Raw genomic sequence first — 23,172 nt, forward strand, 5'->3', positions numbered from 1 at the left:
AGGGATCACATTGAATCTATAAATTGCATTTTGTATTTTCACAATATTGATTCTTCCTACCCAGGAACGTGGAATCTCTCTCCATCTGTTTATGTCATCTTTGATTTCTTTCATTAGTGTCTTAAAATTTTCTGTGTACAGTTCTTTTGTCTCCTTCAGTTCAGTTCAGTTTCTCAGTCATGTCCAACTCTTTGCGACCCCATGAACTGCAGCACGCCAGGCCTCCCTGTCCATCACCAGCTCCCAGAGTTTACCCAAACTCAGGTCCATTGAGTCAGTGATACCATCCAACCACCTCATCCTCTGTTGTCCCCTTATCCTCCCGCCTTCAATCTTGCCCAGCATCAGGGTCTTTTCAAATGAGTCAGCTCTTAGCATCAGATGGCCAAAGTATAGGACTTTCAGCTTCAATATCAGTCCTTCCAATGAACACTCAGGACTGATCTCCTTTAGGATGGACTGGGTTGGATCTCCTTGCAGTCCAAGGGACTCTCAAGAGTTTTCCAGCACCACAGTTCAAAAGCATCAATTCTTTGGCACTCAGCTTTCTTATAGTCCAACTCTCACACCCATACATGACTACTGGAAAAACCACAGCCTTTACTAGATGGACCTTCATTGGCATAGTAGTGTCTCTGCTTTTTAATATAGTCTAGGTTGGTCATAACTTTCCTTCCAAGGAGTAAGCGTCTTTTAATTTCATGGCTGCAGTCACCATCTGCATTGATTTTGGAGCCCCCCAAGATAAAGTCAGCCACTGTTTCTACTGTTTGCCCATCTATTTGCCATGAAGTGATGGCACCAGATGCCATGATCTTAGTTTTCTGAATGTTGAGCTTTAAGCCAACTTTTTCACTCTCCTCTTTCACTTTCATCAAGAGGCTCTTTAGTTCTTCACTTTCTGCCATAAGGGTGGTGTCATTTGTCTCCTTGGGTAAGTTTATTCCTAGATATTTAATTCTTTTTGTTGCAGTGGTGAATGGGATTGATTCCTTAATTTCTCTTTCTGATTTTTTATTGTTATTATATATATATATTATATATATTTGCATTTCTAGCAAATGATTTCTGTGTATTGATTTTGTATCCTGCAACTTTGCTAAATTCAGTGATTAGCTCTAGTAATTTTCTGATACTGTCTTAAGGTTTTCTGTGTACAGTATCATGTTATCTGCAAACAATGAGAGCTTTACTTCTCTTCCGATCTGGATTCCTTTTATTTCTTTTTCTTCTCTGATTGCTGCAGCTAGGACTTCCAGGACTATGTTGAATAATAGTGGTGAAAGTGGACACCCTTGTCTTGTTCCTGATCTTAGGGGGAATGCTTTCAGTTTTTTAACCGTTGAGAATAACATTTGCTGTAGGCTTATCATATACAGCCTTTACTATGTTGAGGTGGGTTCCTTCTATGCCCATGTTTTGAAGAGTTTTAATCACAAATGAGTACTGAATTTTGTCAGACTTTTTCTGCATCTGTTGAGATTATCATGGTTTTTATCTTTCAATTTGTTAATGTGCTGTATTACATTGATTAATTTGCTTGTATTGAAGACTCCTTGCATCCCTGGAATAAACCCAACTTGATCATGGTTTTGAGTTTTTTGATGTGTTGCTGAATTCTGTTTGCGAAAATTTTTTTGAGGATTTTTCCATCTATATTCCTCAGTGATATTGGCCTGTAGTTTTCTTTTTTGTGTTGTCTTTGATTTGGGCGTCAGAGTAATGGTGGACTCATATAGAGTGAGTTTGGAAGTGTTTCTTCCTCTGCAATGTTTTGAAAGAGTTTTAGAAGGATAGGCATTAACTCTTCTCTAAATGTTTGATAGATTTCTCCTGTGAAGCCATCTGGTCCTGGGCTTTTGTTTTTTGGAAGTTTTTTTTATCACAGCTTCAATTTCAGTGCTTAAGTTGGGTTTTTCATAATTTCTATTTCTTCCTGGTTCAGTCATGGAAGATTGAATTTTTCTAAGAATCTGTCCATTTCTTCCAGGTTACCCATTTTATTGCTGTATATTTGTTAATGATAGTCTGTTATAATCCTTTGTATTTCTGCATTGTCTGTTGCAACCACTCCTTTTTAATTTCTCATTTTGTTGATTTGATTCTTCTCTCTTGATGAATCTAGCTAATAAAGGTTTGTCAATATTGTTTATCTTCTAAAAAAACCAGCTTTTAGTTTTAATCTTTACTATTGTTGTTTTCATTTATTTCTGCTCAGAACTTTATGATTTCTTTTCTTCTGCTAATTTTGGGGGTTTTTTGTTCTTCTTTTTCCAGTTGTTTTAAGTGTAAAGTTAGGTTGTCTGTTTGATGTGTTTCTTGTTTCTTAAGGTAGGATTGTATTGCTATAAAATTCCCTCTTAGGACTGCTTTTGCTACATCCCATAGGTTTTGAGTTGTCATGTTTTCATTGTCATTTGTTTCTAGAAATTTCTTGATTTCCCTTCTGATTTTTTTCAGTAACCTTTAGTTATTTACTACTAGTAATTACTAGTAGTAATATTATGCTACTATAAATATATATAAATATATTTATATTGATGTTATTCATAATTATATTTATATATTAGTATGTTTATAATAATATAATTAATAATATAAACATTAATGATTATTATTATATTAACAATAACTAATATTATTGGTTATTACTTACTTACATAACAACCTGTTAGTTTTTTAGAAATGTGTTGTTTAATCTCCACGTGTTTGTGTGTCTTACAGTTTTTTTCTTGTAATTGATATCTCAAAGTGTTGTGTCTGGAGAAGATGCTTGGTTTTCTTATATTTACTGAGATTTGATTTGTGACCCAAGATGTGGCCTATACTAGAGAATGTTTCATGTGTACTTGAGAAGAAGGTATATTCCTCTGCATTGGATGAAATGTCCTGAAGATATCAATGAGATCCATCTCATCTAATGTATCATTTAAGACTTGTGTTTCCTTATTAATTTTCTGTTTTGATGATCTGTCCACTGGTGTGAGTGGGCTGTTAAAGCCTCGTACTCTTATTGTGTTACTGTCAGTGTCTCCTTTTATGTCTGTTAGTGTTTGTCTTATGTATTGAGGTGCTCCTGTGTTGGGTGCATAGATACTTAAAATTGTTATGTCTTCCTCTTGGATTGATCCCTTGATCATTATGTAGTGTCTTTCCTAGTTTCTTGTAATATTCTTTATTTTAAGGTCTATTTTGTCTGATATGAGGATTGCTACTCCAGCTTTCTTTTGCTTCCCATTTGCATGGAATATATTTTTCCATCCTCTCATTTTCAGTCTATATGTGTCTTGAGGTCTTCAGTGGGTTTCTTGTAGACAGCATATATATGGGCCTTGTTTTTATATCCATTCAGCCAGTCTGTGTCTTCTGGTTGGAGCATTTAATCCATTTACATTTAAAGTAATTATTGATATATATGTTTCTATTGCCGTTTTTATTTTTTAACTGGGCCTTGAATGAGTGATTTGCCATGAAGTGATGGGACCGGATGCCGTGATCTTAGTTTTCTGAATGTTGAGCTTTAAGCAAACTGTTTCACTCTTCTCTTTCACTTTCATCAAGAGGCTCTTTAGTTCTTCCTCACTTTCTGCCATAAGGGTGGTGTCATCTGCATATCTGAGGTTATTGATATTTCTCCCGGCAATCTTGATTCCAGCTTGTGCTTCCTCCAGCCCAGTGTTTCTCATGATGTACTCTGCATATAAGTTAAATAAGCAGGGTATTTAATACAGCCTTGACGTACTCCTTTTCCTATTTGGAACCAGTCTGTTGTTCCATGCCCAGTTCTAACTGTTGCTTCCTGACCTGCATACAGGTTTCTCAAGAGGCAGGTCAGGTGGTCTGGTATTCCCATCTCTTTCAGAATTTTCCATAGTTTATTGTGAGCCACACAGTCAGAGGCTTTGGCATTCAGAAAACTAAGATCATGGCATCCGGTCCCATCACTTCATGACAAATAGATGGGGAAACAGTGGCTGACTTTATTTTTCTGGGCTCCAAAATCACTGCAGATGGTGATTGCAGCCATGAAATTTAAAGACACTTACTCCTTGGAAGGAAAGTCATGACCAACCTAGACACTATATTAAAAAGCAGAGACATTACTTTGTCAACAAAGGTCCATCTAGTCAAGGCTATGGTTTTTCCAGTAGTCATGTATGGGTGTGAGAGTTGGACTATAAAGAAAGCTGAGTGTCAAAGAATTGATGCTTTTGAACTGTGGTGTTGGAGAAGACTCTTGAGAGTCCCTTGGACTGCAAGGAGATCCAACCCAGTCCATTCTAAAGGAGATCAGTCCTGGGTGTTCATTGGCAGAACTGATTTTGAAGCTGAAACTCCAATACGTTGGCCACCTGATGCGAAGAGCTGACTCATTTGAAAAGACCCTGATGCTGGGAAAGACTGAGGGCAGGAGGAGATGGGGACGACAGAGGATGAGATGGTTGGATGGCATCACTGACTCGATGAACATAGGTTTGGGTGAACTCCGGGAGTTGGTGATGGACAGGGGGTCCTGGCGTGCTGCGGTTCATGGAGTTGTAAGGAGTCGGACATGACTGAGCAAATGAACTGAACTGAACTGAATGAGTGAGGTTTGAAAATTAGAGGCCTTTCCTCTAGGAGGGATGGTATAATTAAAGACAAGAGATGTCTGGAAACGAGTGGGTCGTTTTGGCTGGTATGATGGGTGTATGTAAAAAACTCATCTTTCAGTCACTTGGCTGTATAATTTGGAGGTAAGCTTTGAAGCCCCTTTTCTTCCAGAGCAAGCAGCCATGTAGATTCTGTGTTTTCTTGCAGGGCCCACAGCATCTCTGTCAGAGCTTCTTAGAGTTCAGAGATAACCATCAGAACCAAGGCAGCTTATCTTCCTGATGGCCTCATGGGGTCATTCTGGCATACATACAGAAATACACACTCAGGTTGTTTTCTGGAGCGGGTATGGGGTGTCACTCAGAGTATTTGGGGAACCTAGTCCTCCCCAGGTGAAGTTCTGCCTAAGAAAAGATCGCCCTCTTCTTTGCAGGACTTGCTTCCCAGGTGGTGCTAGTGGTAAAGAATGTGCCTGCCAATGCAGGAGCCATGAGACTGAGGTTCGATCCCTGAGTCAGGAAGATCCCCTGGAGGAGGGCATGGCAGCCCACTCCAGTCTTCTTGCCTGGAGAATCCCATGGACAGAGGAGCCTGGTGGGCTACGGTCCACGGGGTTGCAGAGTGGGACACGAGTGAGGTGGCAGCACACACGCACACTTTGTGGAGAAATTTTCGCCCAGAGTGTTGACGTCCTTGTGTGCTGTCAGTCAGGCCTCACCGCACCTCAGGCTTTGTTAAGGTGTGAAGGTACTGGCTGCCCACACTGGAGACTTTTATACGCTCCTGAAGTCAGTACTGTGGCTGTAATTCAGGTGATTCACGAAAGATAAGGATTGCAGACATTTAGACATAAATATCTCCCTACCTTGTCAGATACTGACAAACAGTGCTCTCTCAGATGAAAGCTGACCCCTGAGCACTGTCCTCTGTTGAACCAGCAGGTGTGCTTCAAGATACTCAGATGCTCTTCCCACCTAGCTTGCCTTGAGAGACTCAGGTTTGAGCGTCATACTTACTGGTCAGCTAGGAAATTACCCCTTATTAAAATGTAAAACCTCCCCTTAAAATTAAATTATTGTCAACCGTTTACATTATAACTTGCCTCCGTTGAGTGGGCTGAGGGAGGAAAGGCGCAGAGCTGAGGTTTGGAGTGTCGGTTTTGCCCTTAGGTCCGCTGGGCCGGTAAGTGGAAGGGCTGCCCCGGGGCCCCACCTCTCGTGTATGAGTTAGGTGGTGTGCTGAAGTTCAGAGGTAGCTTCAGTGAGTTTAGAAGTTGGGTTTAAATTTATGAATAAACTGGCTCAGCAAGGTACCTGGACCTCACAAGTAACGTTTTGAGTTGGTTAGACCCCTGGCTTGTCCGAAGCGGCACAAGTGGATGTGTTTATTGAACACGCAGACTCCAGCTTTGCCGTGTGCCCTGTCTCTATCCCAAGTGGCAGCCCTCTTGGGCAGCCTCTGTCAGGGTGACTAGTGCCACAGGAGTTGGGCAAGGAGGGAGTGCATTTATTCGCTACCTAAGCAACCCACTCCAGTACTCTTGCCTAGAAAATCCCATGGACGGAGGAGCCTGGTGCAGGCTACTGTCCATGGGGTCGCAAAGAGTCAGACACGACTGAGTGACTTCACTCACTCACTCACGCCTTTCCAAAGTGTGGTTAAGATCTGTGTGATCCTTTATTTCTCTTTTTTGGATGAGTTTGTAGCTCTGCTGGAGGAAAGTTCTCTTTTATCCCCTTAATCTTCTGCTGTGTAGGGAGGAGAATAGGATTTAGCTCTGATAAATGGGTTTAAGCTTGGAGATGAATGTTTTTTCCTCCTTTTTTTTCAAACATTTACTTATCTTTGGCTGCGCTGGGTCTTCGTTGCTGCGTGCAGGCTTTCTCTAGTTGTGGCGAGTGGGGGCTGCTGTCTAGTTGGGGCTCACTCGCTGCGGTGGCTTCTCCTGCTGAGCTCAGGCTCTAGACTGTGCGCTTCCGCAGTTGTGGCTCATGGGCTGCAGAGCATGCATCCTCCTTTCTTTTGATTCCTATTTACTGAAATTAGTTTTAACGTTAATAAACTATTACTTTTGTCTCATTTTCTTCCTGACCACTTGCTTCAGATTTAGTTGTTGCAGGTATTGACATTTTAATACAGTCCGATGAATACATTTGAAGATTTTGCATTAACCTTTTAACATCATTTTATTAGTACTTCTTGGTGCTTCACACCAATAAATTATATAGCTGCATTTTGCCTACTAAGTACTGATCTTCAACACAAAAGGGTTAAATATACCATTACAACAGGTAGTTATCTTTCTAATAAATGCCCCTGGCATTTGACTGGCTCAATTCAGTTCAATTTACTAATGCACATAATTCTTTAAAAACTCATGTCTACATTTTTTACTGAGCATATGCAGGGATTGAGGTATATTTTTAAAAGTAGGATTGTACAGTACATCTGTGCAATGTAATATTATGTAGCAATTGTTTGTGAAAAGTTTCTAATAGTGTGGAAAGGTGCTTAAGATAAATAAACTATATACATAGTATTCTGTCAGCAATATAATATTTATGTGTGTTAAGAAAGAGAAAGAAAAGCGAGACATACAGAAATGAAGTAAACCAAATGCAAATAGTGGTTCTGTCTGGATGAAAGAATTATGAGTTATTCACATTTTTATTCTTTTCTGTTGTATGTAGTTTTTTATTTTGACTGGGTATCACTTTTCCAATAAAAGCATAAATCCAGTAAGGGATTATAAATCATTTTACCACCTACCTCAGTAAAGATTTAAAATATAGTGAATGTTCAACATTAAATTAATGCTTCCTGCAGAGAGACAATGAAAATTTTCCCCTCATAAATTTAAAAAATTACTGAGAATTTACTATTTAGCACATTAAGTTATCTTACATGTTGTTATAGTTTCCTATAGACCAGTATTTCTTAAACTGGGGAATGCTGGTGTTAAATAACAGATTTGGAAAACAGTCATTGATTACAGTCATTGATTACAGAACTAATGTCAGCAGTTATGAAAATCCTGAAACATTTTAATTCTATACCTTGTGAACTTAAGTTATTTAATTTTTGAAAATAAGTCTTTTATTGAAGTATAACACACATCCACAAAAATGCACAAATCTTAATTGTACAGCTTATGAATTTTCACGAAGTAAACACATCCTTGTAACCACGTCGCTTCATCTCTTGTGTTGTACTGCTATATGTCTGACAAAATTTTCATAGCTCTCCACACAGAAGATATTCTTTAGCGTTCTGTGATCTCCAGAAGTTACACTCTTGGTATTTCTTCATGTTTTGCTCTCATAACTTCACTAACTCACTTGGTTTTTTTTACATTTTTCAAGGAACTCTGAAAGTTTCATTCAGAATATTGTTATTCTTTGTTCATGGTAGGAAAGTTTGGCTTTTGTAGATTAAAAACTGCAAAAAAGTAATAACTTCAAAATTATCGACATCTGACATTTATGTTGGGGGCTTCCCAGGTGGCACAGTGGCAAGGAATATGCCTGCCAGTGCAGGAGACACAAGAGACATGGGTTCGATCCCTGGGTCGGGAAGATCCTGTGCAGGAGAAAATGGCAACCCATTCCAGTGTTCTTGTCTAGAAAACTCCATGGATAGATGAGCCTGGCGGTCTACAGTCTGTGAGGTCGGGAAGAGTCAGACAGAACTGAGAGCACACGCGCATGCGCACTCAGAGCCTTTGTGTATTCAGTCTTTCTCTTGTTCCCAACTGCCGCACGTGCTTTGCCCCAGCGACAGGCTATGTGGAACCTGATTCCTGGGCCCTACATAAGATCCAGCTTAGGTTGCTGATCTGAAGGAGCAGCGTGTCAGGCCTAGAAATCCTAGACCAAGTTGAGAGGAACTTTAGAGATCATTTTGCCTCAAATGGAGAAACTGAGTCCTAAAAGGTTACATGCCTTGCTCAGGGTCACAGAGTTGGCACCATAGCAGAGTCTCGAATCCTGATCCTCTATCCCATTTCTAACCCATGCTAAGTCCCTAGTCTCTTCTTAAAGCTCATCCTTTTTTGACTAAAAATCCTCAGGCAGTGAAACTGACTTCTCAAAAACATAAATTATCTAACACGTCTTTCACCCAGACTTCTTAACGGGGGTAAGCTGATAGCATCGACCTATTTTGGAAAATATCCCTTGGGTTACTTTGGGTGAACGAGGATGGTGTGGGGTGGTATAAATGCCAGTTGGTGATTGCTTAGAGCCATTTCGGGAGTACATTCAACTGGAATAACGCTGGCAACAGGGAAAGTGTGGCGTGATGTCTGTTGGTGACCCTTCCCTGGGCACCGAGCTGTGTCAGGAGACCGGCAGTGCCTCTGGAAGACCAGGTCTCTAGTCTGTGCTCTCCCGGCTCCTGTGCCTGGAGATAACAATAGATGTTAGTGACTTTTTGATTTTGAGGTTTTGTTTCAGGTGGCTGAAGGGAGACAAGTAAATAAAGCTGCTGTTTGGTTCTCTAAGGAACACCCGGCAACAGATACATGTATTTAGTAGGTGTTGATCACAGTGATTGATGGGCCTTGGGGATTTAGGGTTTCATGAAACATATAAGGACCTAGCCTGTGGAGCTGACAGTTCTAAGGAGCAATCACCATTGCCCTCCCAAAATCTTGGTTCTGTTGCTATGTTGGATTAGTGAAATGCACGAGTCTTGTCAGAGCAAACTGACATCTGCCTACCTGTAAGTTTGTAGGAACAGGTGTCTTCTGAGTCTCCCCTGGCAGTCATCCTTGGCCTGACCTTCAGTGCCAGTCTCCACAGTCCAATCTCCAAACCCCTTCTATCCTTTCTCCCTCTATTCCCAGAGTGTATCCCTTCCTCAGAGGCCAGACTGATTGCTCTGTCCCCAGCTTATCTGTGGCTATTGGTGCTTTTGAGCATGTTTCCCCTTATTTAGCATGCCTCGTCCTCCCCTTCTGCTTCTGCAGATCCTGCCCAACCTTCGAGGCCCAGCTCATTTCCCATCTTCTCTGCTCGGAACTCATGCGGTACTTCTCCCGACACCGTGCTATGGCTGATAAAGCCACAGTTTGGCCAGTGGGAGAAGAGAGTGGACTGTGGAGCTAGGTTGCCTATGTGACCTTAGGCTGAAGACTTTTCTGAATCTAGGTTTCTTAATCTTTAAAAATGTACTATTAATTGCCAAGGTTATTCAGCTTACCTCATAGTTGTACAGATTAAATGAATTCATGTCATTAAAATCTACAGGACAGCGCCTGACGCATAAGTTCTCATTAAATATTATATTCCTTTTGGCATGTATTTAACCGTGGCCTCCCTGTATTATGGTTTAATCATTTCAGATGTCTATTTATTGGCCTCTAGTGAAAACATAAAGTCCTCTCATGAAGAAAGGGGCTTGACATTATACTTCTTGTTGACCCTTTTCAGTCCTGCATGTGCACATAATAGTTCCCCAATGCATATCACTTAAAATGAAACTATGACTATTTCAAAGCAAATAGATGAAACAGGAGTGAGGAGTTGAAAAGATAAGCTTCATTTCACAGATGGAGTTTTCTTATGATTCGTAGATCATGTAATATGTTCCTTTTTTCATTGTTGTTGAGTCTAATGAGCTCTTCTGTCACAGTCACCACAAGTGTGAGCATCATTTAGCAAGGATGATGGCAGTTACAGGAGGTTGTCTCAGACACTTGTCTCCTTGGCCCAAGGTGAGAGGGAATCTCAGAGAGTAGATTCTGACCTGTCAGGATGTCTCAAAGCAGGTGGGTCCTGAGCTGGTTGTTAAGAGCATCTCTCTCATGCTGAGGAGCATGGGGAATTCACCAGTGGGGAGGGGACCTTCCCCTTCAGCCACCCTCCCTCTGCCTTCCCCTCTTCCTTTATTAGCAGCTCAGATACAAGTCACCATCATCACCTGTCGGTATTCACGAATGTTTGAGGAGAAGCAAAAGGTACCCTCTGGTGGGAAGGCGTGGGGACCCAGGCCGAAGCACTCATTCAAAGGCTGATTGTGGACGGGAGTTGCAGTGATGGCGGGGTGCTCCGCCGTCCAGCCAGCCCTCAAGGGCTTCAGCCAGGCTCCCCCACAGAGCCCCAGGGATGCCCACTCAGTGATGAAGATGCTGCTCTTTTCCTTCTCCTAGGCTGGAACAAGACATTAAAAAGTTAAAGGCTGACCTGCAGGCCAGCAGGCAAGTGGAACAGGAGCTCCGCAGTCAGATCAGTTCTCTCTCAAGCACCGAGCGAGGGATCCGCTCAGAAATGGGCCAGCTTCGGCAGGAGAATGAGCTGCTGCAGAACAAGTACGTGCACCTGTGGGCCTTTGGCAGCGAGCTAGGCAGCCTCGCATCACTTTTGTTTTCGGGGATTGGAGTACAGGGTTCATGATGACAAAAGAATCTAGCAGAGGGATTTTTAAAAATAAAGTGTTTAAAGTATTTAGTTTAGTATGAGATATTCAATGTGTTACAAAATCTATAAAAACATTTAATGTTAACAAAACAGTTTAATAATACTATTTGTCTTCTCTCATTTAATAACTTCTGCTCTTAGTTTAAAATAGTCATTGAGCTTTTGTGACAATTTGAGTAAAATTGACCAGAAGTATTTCTGTCACAATTTGAAGCTCTTACTCCTTTGAGTGACAGTTTCCAGAGGATTAGACTCTCTGTACTTTGATTTCTGGAACTAAAAGTGGCATTGAACTTTGAGTTTATTTGAAGAGGCAGACCAAAAGCCTGCTCTTCTTTTATGCTTTCCATTAATTCATTCTGGAATTACTTCTTGACTCAATGTGGGTCTATCTTTTTTTTTTTTTTTTTTAAATATCTAGTCATTGGGTGTCTGGGGTAGTGATTGCTTACTGTAGGTGCTGAGCCGTCTGAGCTTTCCCTTGAAAGAGCATTCGTTCCTCATTTTCAGGGAATGTAGCTCAAAAGCTAGAGTATTATAGACAAATAGACTTTCCATTGTTTCTGACCCATGTATGTGTGCGATGGCTGTAGCATTGTTAATATATTGATACAGTGAGAAAAACTCACCTTATATTGATATATAAAGCTAGGAGTAGTAGTAGCAAGGCAGAGACTGGCTGAAATTTCTGTCTGAAATTAAGCATCCTGTGATTCTAACTACGAGTTTCTATTTTGGGATACTCGGAGAAAACATCTCCCAGCTGGAAAGGAAAGGCTGCAGTAGGCTGTAGCATATTGTATTCAAGCAAATAAAGACCTTGCCCTCAAACCCTTTCCCTCCGTTTCAGTGGGGCTGGTTCCATCTGCTCTTCTTGGTCTCAGACTGAAGTTGTATGAGGCAGTAGAATGAGTTCTCCAGTTATCTTTTCCTCTCTTAGAAACTTGTTTTATCCTGTTTTTTGGATTACCTTCTGTAGATCACTTGCAGAAGTGAAGTGAAAGTCGCTCAGTCATGTCCAACTGGTTGCGACCCCATGGACTGTATCCATGGAATTCTCCAGGCCAGAATACTGAATTGGGTAGCCGTTCCCTCCTCCAAGGGATCTTCCCAACCCAGGTCTCCTGCATTGCAGGCAAATTCTTTACTGTCTGAGCCACCAGGAAAGCCCAGTAAAGCAGAGGTTAGGTCCAATTCTGTATCTTGTAAAGTAGTTTGTTTATTTGCTCTTAGGAATCGTTAAATAATAATGAACAGTGTATTTTCCCTGGGGCCTCTGGGAGTTGACATCTATGATTTGCTATTCAAATCTCCTGTTTGGCCTTAAAATGATAAAGAGAAGCCATGTCTTTCCAGGGTTTATGGTGAACACTTCTAATTGTAAAACTGTATGACAATTATTTCCATATAGATTACATAATGCTGTGCAAATGAAGCAGAAAGATAAGCAGAATATCAGCCAGTTGGAGAAAAAGCTAAAAGCTGAGCAGGAAGCCCGAAGTTTTGTAGAAAAGCAGTTAATGGAGGAGAAAAAAAGGAAGAAGTTAGAAGAAGCTACTGCTGCCCGGGCGGTCGCATTTGCTGCTGCGTCGAGGTAAGTCCACGCCAGCTGCGCAGAGTTCCTTGGACTGAGAATGGGGATCTGATGCCTGGGGCAGGTCTGGAGGTACACAATCGTGCAAGGATGGATGGCTTTTAAGTACTGTTATGTTAACTGGTTTAAACTCGTCTGTGCAAGCTCAAGCTCTCATGACCACTTCATCCCTCAGTGACCTCCTCTGTAAAGCAGGATGAGGGAATCACAAAATGATGCTCAAAAAGGGGTTCCAGTCACTTTCTGTAAGACTGATAATTACTATATACTTTGAGAGAGCCTATCTGGAGTTTTGTTCCCTTGCAGGACTGTCATTACTCTCTAAGTTGTGTGTTTCTAGAGTTTTTATCTTAAAATGCAAGAAAGATAAAATCTCAGTTCCCCAGGCACTGTGTCCTGACTGCTTATGTCTTTGTTGGACATCATCAGCAAACTGTCAAATGACCTTAAAAAAGATGGAGAAAGAGTTAAGAGCCTTTTTTTTCTCCTTCTCTGTCTCTCTTTAGCTTCTACTTCACTTTTTCACTTTTTCTTCATTTTTTTCTACTGGTGAAGTTCTTCTGCACGGTGAGGGTCAGTTATGGGTTTACAGATGCAGCATGAGGGTCAATTATTATTTCATTTAAATTTCTATCCCCAAATTTGTGTCTATGTGATGTAGTTCTACTTTTTGCTCTTTTGTGTTTGACATGTTAATAGCCCTCTTTTCAGTGCTGGCCTTTGTAGAGTACTTGGTAAACCATCATTTCATCTTTTAGGAAGTATCAGTGGGATGGAGAAGTCTTTCTCTTGTGTGATCCTGCCTTACCCCAGCAGACTCTGGACTGCAGCTGGCTGAGCTGACTTGGGCCATCAGCATCTTTACAAATTCACAAGACCCTTTACTAACTTGCCTAGGATGTGATGAGTTTTGTTTGTCCATCATTTAAAGACTTGTAAGCATTTCTGAAGCACTTGCATTGCAGGAGATTTTCCTGAACAGTCGTCTGGTGTGGCTTGTGCTCTCCTTAGTTCATCTAACAGTTACTCTTTAAAACAAACAAACAAACAAAAAAAAAAACTCTGAGGTGGATATGATAGTTTCTTAACCATATTGTTTAGTGTCTCTTATGCCTGAGAATCAGTACGTTGGTTTCAGTCTCTACCCTTAATCTCTTCTGCTTTCAGTTAAGCTTATTGCCTTTGCTCTCCTATCCTTGGATGGTTCTTGTTTGCCATCATTCATGTAGTGAAGTGAAAGTAGCTCAGTCGTGTCCGACCCTTTGCAACCCCATGGACTGTATAGTCCATGGAATTCTCCAGGCCAGAATACTGGAGTGGGTAGCCTTTCCCTTCTCCAGGGGATCTTCCCAACCCAGGGATCAAACCCAGGTCTCCTACAGTGCAGGCAGATTCTTTACCAGCTGAGCCACCAGGAAAGCCCTCATTCATGTAGAGGCTGGTTTTTTTTTTTTTAAATAAATCTCAAACCTTAAGTCTCTCTCTGGACCTTCCTTTTTGTGGGCAAAGGATACCTACTTTCTCCACCAGGCTATTTCTGAAACCTAAACAGTTCATCAGCTTTGAACTTGCTGTTACCATCATCTTTTTAAGTTTTTCCTTGTTATAGCCCTGAGAAGCAAGTCTAATGCTGCTCCCTTCTCTTTCTATCTGCTTCAGGCTTGTCAAAATATCATGCCTAAAGAAAGGTGATGTTTGCAGTGCATAGCCCCTCAAAAGTGAAAATGTTTTTAGCTCACTGCCCTCTGCTGGAGACAGAACACATTTGGTTCTGTCTTGCTCAGCTTGTGTGCATTGTCTCAGGTCATGTTACCTGATGGGAAGCTAGGTGGATTGGCAAAGTGGAAAAACCTCAGTTCTTACCCCGTTCTGTGACCTACAAGTTGAGAACCTTGGGACTATATTCACTTTTTCAGTATTATATTATATCTAAATAGCTTCAGTTTTCTTCTCTGGAAAATGGAATAATAAACCCAACTCCAGTAAAGAAGGCAGTATGAGTAAAAGTACTAGCTTGGAGCTTGGCTTATCCAAGACAACCAGTTAGTAATCATTTTAGATCATTTTTGAAATTATAAAAGTACAGAGAGAATGAGCAGACTGAGCCAAAAGCTGAAATCTGATTCTGTGAGTACAAGAAAAATATCGGTCCTAAAATATGATTAAACCTATACTTGTCTGAATTCTTTTTCCTTTCTCTTCTTTTTTAAAAGGGGAGAGTGCACCGAAACCTTACGGAATCGGATCAGAGAATTAGAAGCAGAGGGCAAGAAGCTTACAATGGACATGAAAGTTAAAGAAGACCAGATCAGAGAATTAGAGCTGAAAGTTCAGGTAAGGGAGGAACAGCCAACTTCATCTCACTTCTTGAGTTCCTCTTTTGTGTTAGATTTGTGCTCTGTGCTGCCACGAGGAGATGGTCCCTGCTAATACAAGCCAAACCCCATTGCATTTGAAAATTTCCATGTGACCAAAAGAAGCTCTCAGCTTGTGCAGCTCATTCAAGCTATATTTAATTTAACTGGATTCTAAGACAGGCCAGAAATATTGGTCCCTGACATGTTTTATACCAGAATTTGGTTTACCACAGATTCATTTCACTTTTTCAGGTTACAGGCCAAATTAGTGTGCTTTGGAACTGATATACCTCTTCTTAGCCCTAACTCTGTATCCATTGCTAGGGAGTTGACCATTCTGGATGGCTCTGAGCCTCACAGATGGCCACTCGACGCATGGAGTGGAGGAAAACTGCACGTGCATGGAGTGGAAAACTGCCGGTTCTTTGGACAGTGCCAGTTTTGGGATTGTGTATACCTTGATGAAGTATTTGATGTTGGGTCTTTAAAGGAACATTTAAAACTAATGTCTTAAGTTGTAAAGTTATAGTAATTTGAGTTATAGGAGATCCATAAAAAATCAGTGGCAGATAGAATAGATGACCCAGAGACAAAGCCTAAAGTGTGCAGTGAAGATGGCATCAGAAATGGATAAAACAGCAAGGGTTAATCAGTGAAAGGCTGTGGAACAGCTAGACAACAGGGAAAAAAGAAAATTAGACACTCATCTGATACCACAGAAAAAGAAATTCCAGAGAAAGAGTCAAAATTCCACAGGAAAAAAAATGCATTTTGTTTTAAATCACAAAGTGGGGGGAAAAAAAATGAAAAAAAAAAAAAAACAAAAAACACCTGGGGCGGATACAGATATTGCAACAAATATTATAAATAAGGGGTTAATATTCTCAATATGTAAATTGTTGATAAGTATTGCTAAGAAAAGCTCAAAAATCTCAAATATACAGATGATAGGCAAAGGGTGAGAATAAATAATTCACAGAAAAAATACAAATGACTGATAACAATGTAAGAATATGTCCTTATATATCACCAAAGACAGATTAAAATTAAGTATCATTTATATTCTGTGAAATTAGCAAACAATTTTTAAACAGTGATAACAGCCTGGGTAAGGGTGCAATGAAATAGGCCTCATATGTTGCTGGTGGAAGGATAATGTTCTAGAAAGACCACGTATTTTCTAAAAATATTTTCCTCAGACTCCAGCCTAAGGTAAATATTTTAAAGTCTCATCGATGATTGATAAACAAAGATGTACATCACAGTGGTATATATTAATAAGCGCAAAAAAATTGAAAATAATCTTAACAGTGGAGATTTAATAAATTATGGTACATATACATTTAGGGCCATGCCATTTCTGTCCTTTATGGTGCCTATCTTTGCATGAAATATTCCCTTGGTATCTCTGATTTTCTTGAAGAGATCTCTAGTCTTTCCCATTCTGTTGTTTTCCTCTATTTCTTTGCACTGATCAGTGAGGAAGGCTTTCTCATCTCTCCTTGCTGTTCTTTGGAACTCTGCATTCAGATGGGAATAGCTTTCCTTTTCTCCTTTAGCTTCTCTTCTTTTCTCAGCTATTTGTAAGGCCTCCTCAGACAACCATTTTTCCTTTTTGCATTTCTTTTTCTTAGGGATGATCTGCATCACTGCCTCCTATACAATGTCATGGACCTCCATCCATAGTTCTTAAGGCACTCCGTCTATCAAATGAATCTGTTTGTCACTTCCACTGTATAATCATTCAGTCCGAATTTTGCAATAAGGAATTCATGATCTGAGCCACAGTCAGCTCCTGGTCTTATTTTTGCTGACTGTATAGAGCTTCTCCATCTTTGGCTGCAAAGAATATAATCAGTCTGATTTCGGTGTTGACCATCTGGTGATGTCCATGTGTAGAGTCTTCTCTTGTGTTGTTGGAAGAGGGTGTTTGCTATGACCAGTGCATTCTCTTGGCAAAACTCTGTTAGCCTTTGTCCTGCTTCATTCCATACCCGCAAGGCCAAATTTGCCTGTTACTCCAGGTGTTTCTTGACTTCCTACTTTTGCATTCCAGTCCCATATAATGAAAAGGACATCTTTTTTGGGTGTTAGCTCTAAAAGGTCTTGTAGGTCTTCATAGAACCGTTCAACTTCAGCTTCTTCAGCATTACTGGTTGGAGCATAGTCTCAGATTACCATGATATTGAATGGTTTGCCTTGGAAACGAACAGAGATCATTCTGTCGTTTTTGAGATTGCATCCAAGTACTGCATTTCGGACTCTTTTGTTGACCATGATGGCTACACCATTTCTTCTAAGGGATTCCTGCCCACAGTAGTAGATATAATGGTCATCTGAGTTAAATTCACCCATTCCAGTCCATCTTAGTTCTCTGATTCCTAGAATGTCGACATTCACTCCTGCCATGTCCTGTTTGACCACTTCCAATTTGCCTTGATTCATGGACCTAACATTCCAGGTTCCTATGCAATATTGCTCTTTACAGCATTGGACCTTGCTTGCTTCTGTCACCAGTCTAGTCAAGGCTATGGTTTTTCCAGTGGTCATGTATGGATGTCAGAGTTGGACTGTGAAGAAAGCTGAGCACCGAAAAATTGATGCTTTTGAACTGTGGTGTTGGAGAAGACTCTTGAGAGTCCCTTGGACTGCAAGGAGATCCAACCAGTCCATCCTAAAGGAGATCAGTCGTGGGTGTTCATTGGAAGGACTGATGCTGAAGCTGAAACTCCAATACTTTGGCTACCTCATGCGAAGAATTGACTCATTGGAAAAGACCCTGATGCTGGGAGGGATTGGGGGCAGGAGGAGAAGGGGACGACAGAGGATGAGATGGCTGGATGGCATCACCAACTCGATGGACGTGGCTTTGGGTGGACTCCGGGAGTTGGTGATGGACAGGGAGGCCTGGCGTGCTGCGATTCATGGGGTCGCAAAGAGTCGGACACGACTGAGCAACTGAACTGAACTGAACTGATGGACCTAACATTCCAGGTTCCTATGCAGTATTGGTCTTTACAGCATCAGACTTTGCTTCTGTCACCAGTCACATCCACAACTGGGTATTGTTTTTGCTTAGGCTCCATCCCTTCATTCTTTCTGGAGTTATTTCTCCACTGATGTCCAGTAGCATATTGGGCACCTATCGACCTGGGGAGTTCCTCTTTCAGTATCCTATCATTTTGCCTTTTCATACTGTTCGTGGTGTTCTCAAGGCAAGAACGCTGAAGTGGTTTACTGTTCCCTTCTCCAGTGGACCACATTCTGTCAGACGTCTCCACCATGACCCGTCCGTCTTGGGTGGCCCCACACGGCATGGCTCAGTCTCACTGAGTTAGATATGGCTGTGGTCCTGTGATCAGATTGGCTAGTTTTCTGTGATTATGGCTTCAGGTGTCTGCCCTCTGATGCCCTCTCGCAACACCTACCGTCTTACTTGGGTTTCTCATACCTTGGACGTGGGGTATCTCTTCACGGCTGCTCCAGCAAAGCGCAGCCGCTGCTCCTTACCTTGGACGAGGGGTATCTCCTCAGGGCCGCCCCCTCCTGACCTTGAACATGGAGTAGCTCCTCTTGGCCTTCCTGGGCCCGTGCAGCCGCCGCTCCTTGGACGTGGGGTAGCTCCTCTTGGCCGCCGCCCCTGACCTCGGACATGGGCTGCGACAGACTGCGCAGAAGCGCAGGGTCTGCGACGGACCTCACAGATGGTCAGGGGCGGCAACCAAGAGTGCCAGGCTGCGACGGCACAGGAGTGGCCGAGAGGAGCTACCCCACGTCCGAGGTCAGGGGCGGCGGCCGAGAGGAGCTACCCCACGTCTGAGGTCGGGGGTCATGGCAGCCTCCTTCAAAAGGACCTGTGCAGGCACTGTTGTACTCAGTGCGCCTGACCCTGCAGCAGGCCACTGTCGGCTCACACCTCCGCCAGACTCCTGGACACTCAGCAGGCAGGTCTCAGTTGTCTGTGGATCACAACAAACTGTGGAAAATTCTTAAAGAGATAGGAATACCAGATCACCTTACCTGTCTCCTGAGAAATCTGTATGCAGGTCAAGAAGCAACAGTTAAAACCAGACACTGAACAGTGGACTGGTTTCAGATTGGGAAAGGAGGACGTCAAGGCTGTGTATTGTCACCCTGCCTTTTTAACCTATATGCAGAGTACATCTTGCAAAATACCAGGCTGGATGAAGCATAAGCTGGAATCAAGATTTCTGGGAGAAATATCAATAACCTCAGATATGCAGATGACACCACCCTTATGGCAGAAAGCATAGAGGAGGTGAAGAGCCTTTTGATGAAAGTGAAAGAGGAGAGTAAAAAAGTTGGCTTAAAGCTCAACATTCAGAAAACTAAGATCATGGCATCTGGTCCCGTCACTTCATGGCACATAGATGGGAAAGCAATGGAAACAGTGACACTTTATTTTCTTGGGCTCCAAAATCACTACAGGTGGTGATTACAGCCATGAAATTAAAAGATGCTTGCTCCTTGGAAGAACAGCTATGACCAACGTAGACAGCATATTAAAAAGTAGAGACATGACTTTGTTGATAAAGGTCCATCTAGCCAGAGCTATGGTTTTTCCAGTAATCTTGTATGGATGTGAGAGTTGGACCAAAAGAAACCTGAGCACCGAAGAATTGATGCTTGTGAACTGTGGTGTTGGAGAAGATTCTTGAGAGCCCCTTGGACTGCAAGGACATCCAACCAGTCCATCCTAAAGGAAATCAGTCCTGAATATTCATTGGAAGGACTGATGCTGAAGCTGAAGCTCCAGTACTTTGGCCACGTGATACGAAGAACTAACTCATTGGAAAAGACCATGATGCTGGGAAAGACTGAAGGCAGGAGAAGGGGATGACAGAGGATGAGATGGTTGGACAGCATCACTGACTCGATGGATATGAGTTTGAGCAAGCTCCAGGAGTTGGTGATGGACAGGGAGGCCTCGTGTGCTCCAGTCCATGGGGTTGCAAAGAGTCGGACACGACTGAGCAATTGAACTGAACTGATACATTTTAGAATATTATATAGTCAATAAAAATTATATTTTCAAAGAACTGTAGATTATGTAAGTTTTTTAAAAATTATACGTTTAGTGTGATTTCAATTATGCTAGAAGATACATAGGCTTAAAAAAGACTAGAAGAAGATATATCCAATTTTTTGCAGCATTGGGATTTTGGGTGATTTTTATTTTCTTCCTTGAACTTTTAAGTATTTTTTAATTCACTGTAATTTTCAATTTTTCTTAAAATGAAAATATTAAAATATCAGTGTGTGTGTGTGTGTGTGTGTGTGCATGCATCTGATGTTTTAAGTGGGTTTATTTTGGAGTATGCCCTGTCAAAATAATTTAAGATTTTTACAGTTTTTAGTTTAAGTTGAGAGTAGAGTTTTGGCTAATTTGACTAGAGCATTATAGCACCGTTTGCAACTGGCAGCAGGGTCTTTGTGGTTCTGAGTTAGGATCTTAAGAGAGTGTTTTATTTGGAGACAGAGTCCACTGTTAGCTTGAAATAACCCAACACAGTCAGTGTTTTTGTATGTGCATGTCACTGTATGACACATTTTGCACTCCCTCTAAGGGGTAAGGTGTGTGAAGGAGCAGGATTCTGTGTTCTAAAGGCCAGGTCAATAATGGTGGGATTTTATTTGTGATTTCAGGCTAATTTGTAGACATCGATGCCAAAACTGTCTTGTAACATTGCTGCTTTGATGATATTGATAGGAGCTTCGGAAGTATAAGGAAAATGAGAAGGACACTGAGGTGTTAATGTCAGCCCTCTCGGCCATGCAAGATAAAACACAGCACCTGGAGAACAGCCTGAGTGCAGAGACGAGAATCAAGCTCGACCTGTTTTCCGCACTGGGGGATGCAAAGCGACAGCTTGAGATCGCCCAAGGTAGGCGCGCAGCGGGCCCCGGTCAGGGCTGCCTGGGGACAGAGGGTAGAGCGTCCTCAGAGCTCTGACCAAAGGGGTTTGAGAAGTGCCCACCGTGAGCACCTGGGAATCATCACGTTCATTCATTCTGCAGACGCACTGTGAAGTGAGAACGTGTCCAGTGCAGGGCACCCCGGGGAGAGGGTGAGTTTCTGTGTCAGGGAGCTCAGCGTGTTGTGGAAGTGTGTAGAGGACTGCAGAGTCACCAGAAGGTGCCAGTGGAGCAGGACGCATGGGTTGCCTGGGAACATAGGCAGGCACTCGGCCGGCCTGGAGCGTTAGAGGGACGTCTCCCAGGGGAGCTGATGTCTGACCTGGGTCTTGGGTGATGAGAAGGGGTTAACCCAGTGAAGAAACGGTGTGTAGTGAGTGGGAGGGGAAGAGAGGCGTCTAAACAGAAGAAACAGCTTGAGTGAGGCGGCTGCAGGCTCTGTTTGCATGGAGCAAAGGTTGCAGATGAGGGAGTGGAGGGACAAGGAGGGTCTGGAGGGCAGGCTGTTCCTCAGCAGACATTACTGAGACTCACCGTGCACCAAACACCGTGAGCATCCCCGAGGGGACCGACGCTCACGGGCAAGCGTGTAACACATGGAGGGGCGCAGTGAAGGAAATGAAGCAGTGGCAAGAGAGCCTGTGCAGGGCGGGGAGGGGTGCTACCGGTTTGACCTGGAGGACGTGGAAGAGCCTTTGACTAGGTAGCGTTTGAGCAGAGAGTGAGGGAGCAGGTAAGTGTCTCGAGGGAACTTGCGTCATGGCCAGTGGGGCTGCAGCCTGAGTGATGGGGAGAGTTTTTAGGATCAAAAGTAGCAGGAGCCACATTGTGCCAAGCTTTGCCGCCTATGGAAAGAACTTTATTCTGAATGCTATGGGAAGCTTTGGAAGGCTTCGAAATAGAGACCGGATGTGACCTAATGAAGAGAAATTTAGATTTTGTTCAAGAAGTCGATAAGCCACAAATAGATGACTGAAGAAAAATTTTCTCAAGCAGTTGACTTAGTAGAAGGAAAAGAATATCTCAACAGGTACTTGCAGAGCATTCACACTTGGTCTACATAAACCGTTTTACTAGAAGGTGAAGAGGAGACAAGATAAACAAGACAGACTCTAGTTGAGGATCCACTAAGGTAGTGGCACTCAGACTTTTTGGTCTTAGGGACTTCTTTACACTCTTAACACATTATTGACCAGGGGATTTTTGCAGGAACTAATGCCTATGGTGTTACTATGTCTCCGGTCAATAAAGTGTTAAAATTGAGTGACCCAGGGAGGTGTTTTTCAAATGTGTGTTTCTACATTCAGTCTGTTGTGCTTTCATTTGCCATGTTGCTTCTGGAAGACTTCACTTAGTTTCATGAGGGAATGCGATTGAAGAAGGCAGATAATGTCTTAGTACTAGGGTGAGGATAGCGTGGACGCTGTGAGAAGTGCCACACCAGGGAAGGCCACACATAAGGCCTGCCACCACACAATAGATAGAGGCCGGCGGCCTGAACGGCCAGAGGAGAGGTCAAGGTGGCTTCCTAAGGGAGGGGCCGTTGGATGGACTTTGAAGGGTGAATTCTTTTTTTTCTCATACTTCACATTTTTTCTCTTGTATGGAGTATAGCCAGTTAATAATGCTGTGGTAGTGTCAGGTGGACGGTGAAGGGACTCAGCCACACATACACATAGATCCATTCTCCCCCAAGCGCTCCTCCCATCCAGGCTCACACATAAAATTGAGGAGAGCTCCACGTGCTAGGTGGAGCTAGCACCTAGGTCCTCCTTGTTGTTTATCCATTTTGAATATAGCAGTGGGTACATGACCTCGAAGGGTGAATTCTGAAAGCAGAGAATGGCAGGGAAGACCATTCTTATCTGAGGGAACAGTGTAAGCGAAGGAAAGCAAGTGCTGAGAACGTCCAGGGGAGCAGTCCAGTGGCCTCTGGTTGGGGGATGTGGAAGAAGAGAGTGGGTTAGTAAGGAGGACAGTGAGTGAAACAATACTAGAGGATGTAACTCCTGGATTTTCAGGAGGGAAGAGGGTGACATGTTCCAGCAGGGCTGCTGAAACCTTGGAAGAAGAGCCGAACAGATTTAAGGAATGAGAAGAGAAAGTGAGTTTGGTTCGGGATGCTTTCGTCTGGAGTTGCCTCCCAGACACCGAGCTGAAGGTCTGCAGCAGTCAGTGAGCATTCGGGGCCTACACCCAGAGAGAGGGCCAGAACCCTTGGGATCGGGTGGGACACAGAAGTTTGTGAAAGGTCAGTGAAGCCATAGGAGTG

General features: G+C 42.6%; 1 protein-coding gene across 2 annotated transcripts in view; it reads left to right on the plus strand.

The window, feature by feature from the left end:
* MACO1 (macoilin 1) overlaps positions 1–23,172 on the plus strand; it is a 65,023-nt gene that overhangs the window by 39,085 nt on the left and 2,766 nt on the right. The window contains exons 7-10 of one of the 2 annotated variants that reach the window (XM_061148241.1): positions 10,745–10,903; positions 12,424–12,606; positions 14,820–14,940; positions 20,695–20,869. In XM_061148241.1, the coding sequence (XP_061004224.1) occupies positions 10,745–10,903; positions 12,424–12,606; positions 14,820–14,940; positions 20,695–20,869 (638 nt within the window). The remainder of the gene's footprint in view (positions 1–10,744; positions 10,904–12,423; positions 12,607–14,819; positions 14,941–20,694; positions 20,870–23,172) is intronic. The other variant, XM_061148242.1, reaches the window with a different exon arrangement.

The sequence above is a fragment of the Dama dama genome, chromosome 8 (genome assembly GCF_033118175.1).
Source record: "Dama dama isolate Ldn47 chromosome 8, ASM3311817v1, whole genome shotgun sequence".
Lineage (NCBI taxonomy): Eukaryota > Metazoa > Chordata > Mammalia > Artiodactyla > Cervidae > Dama > Dama dama.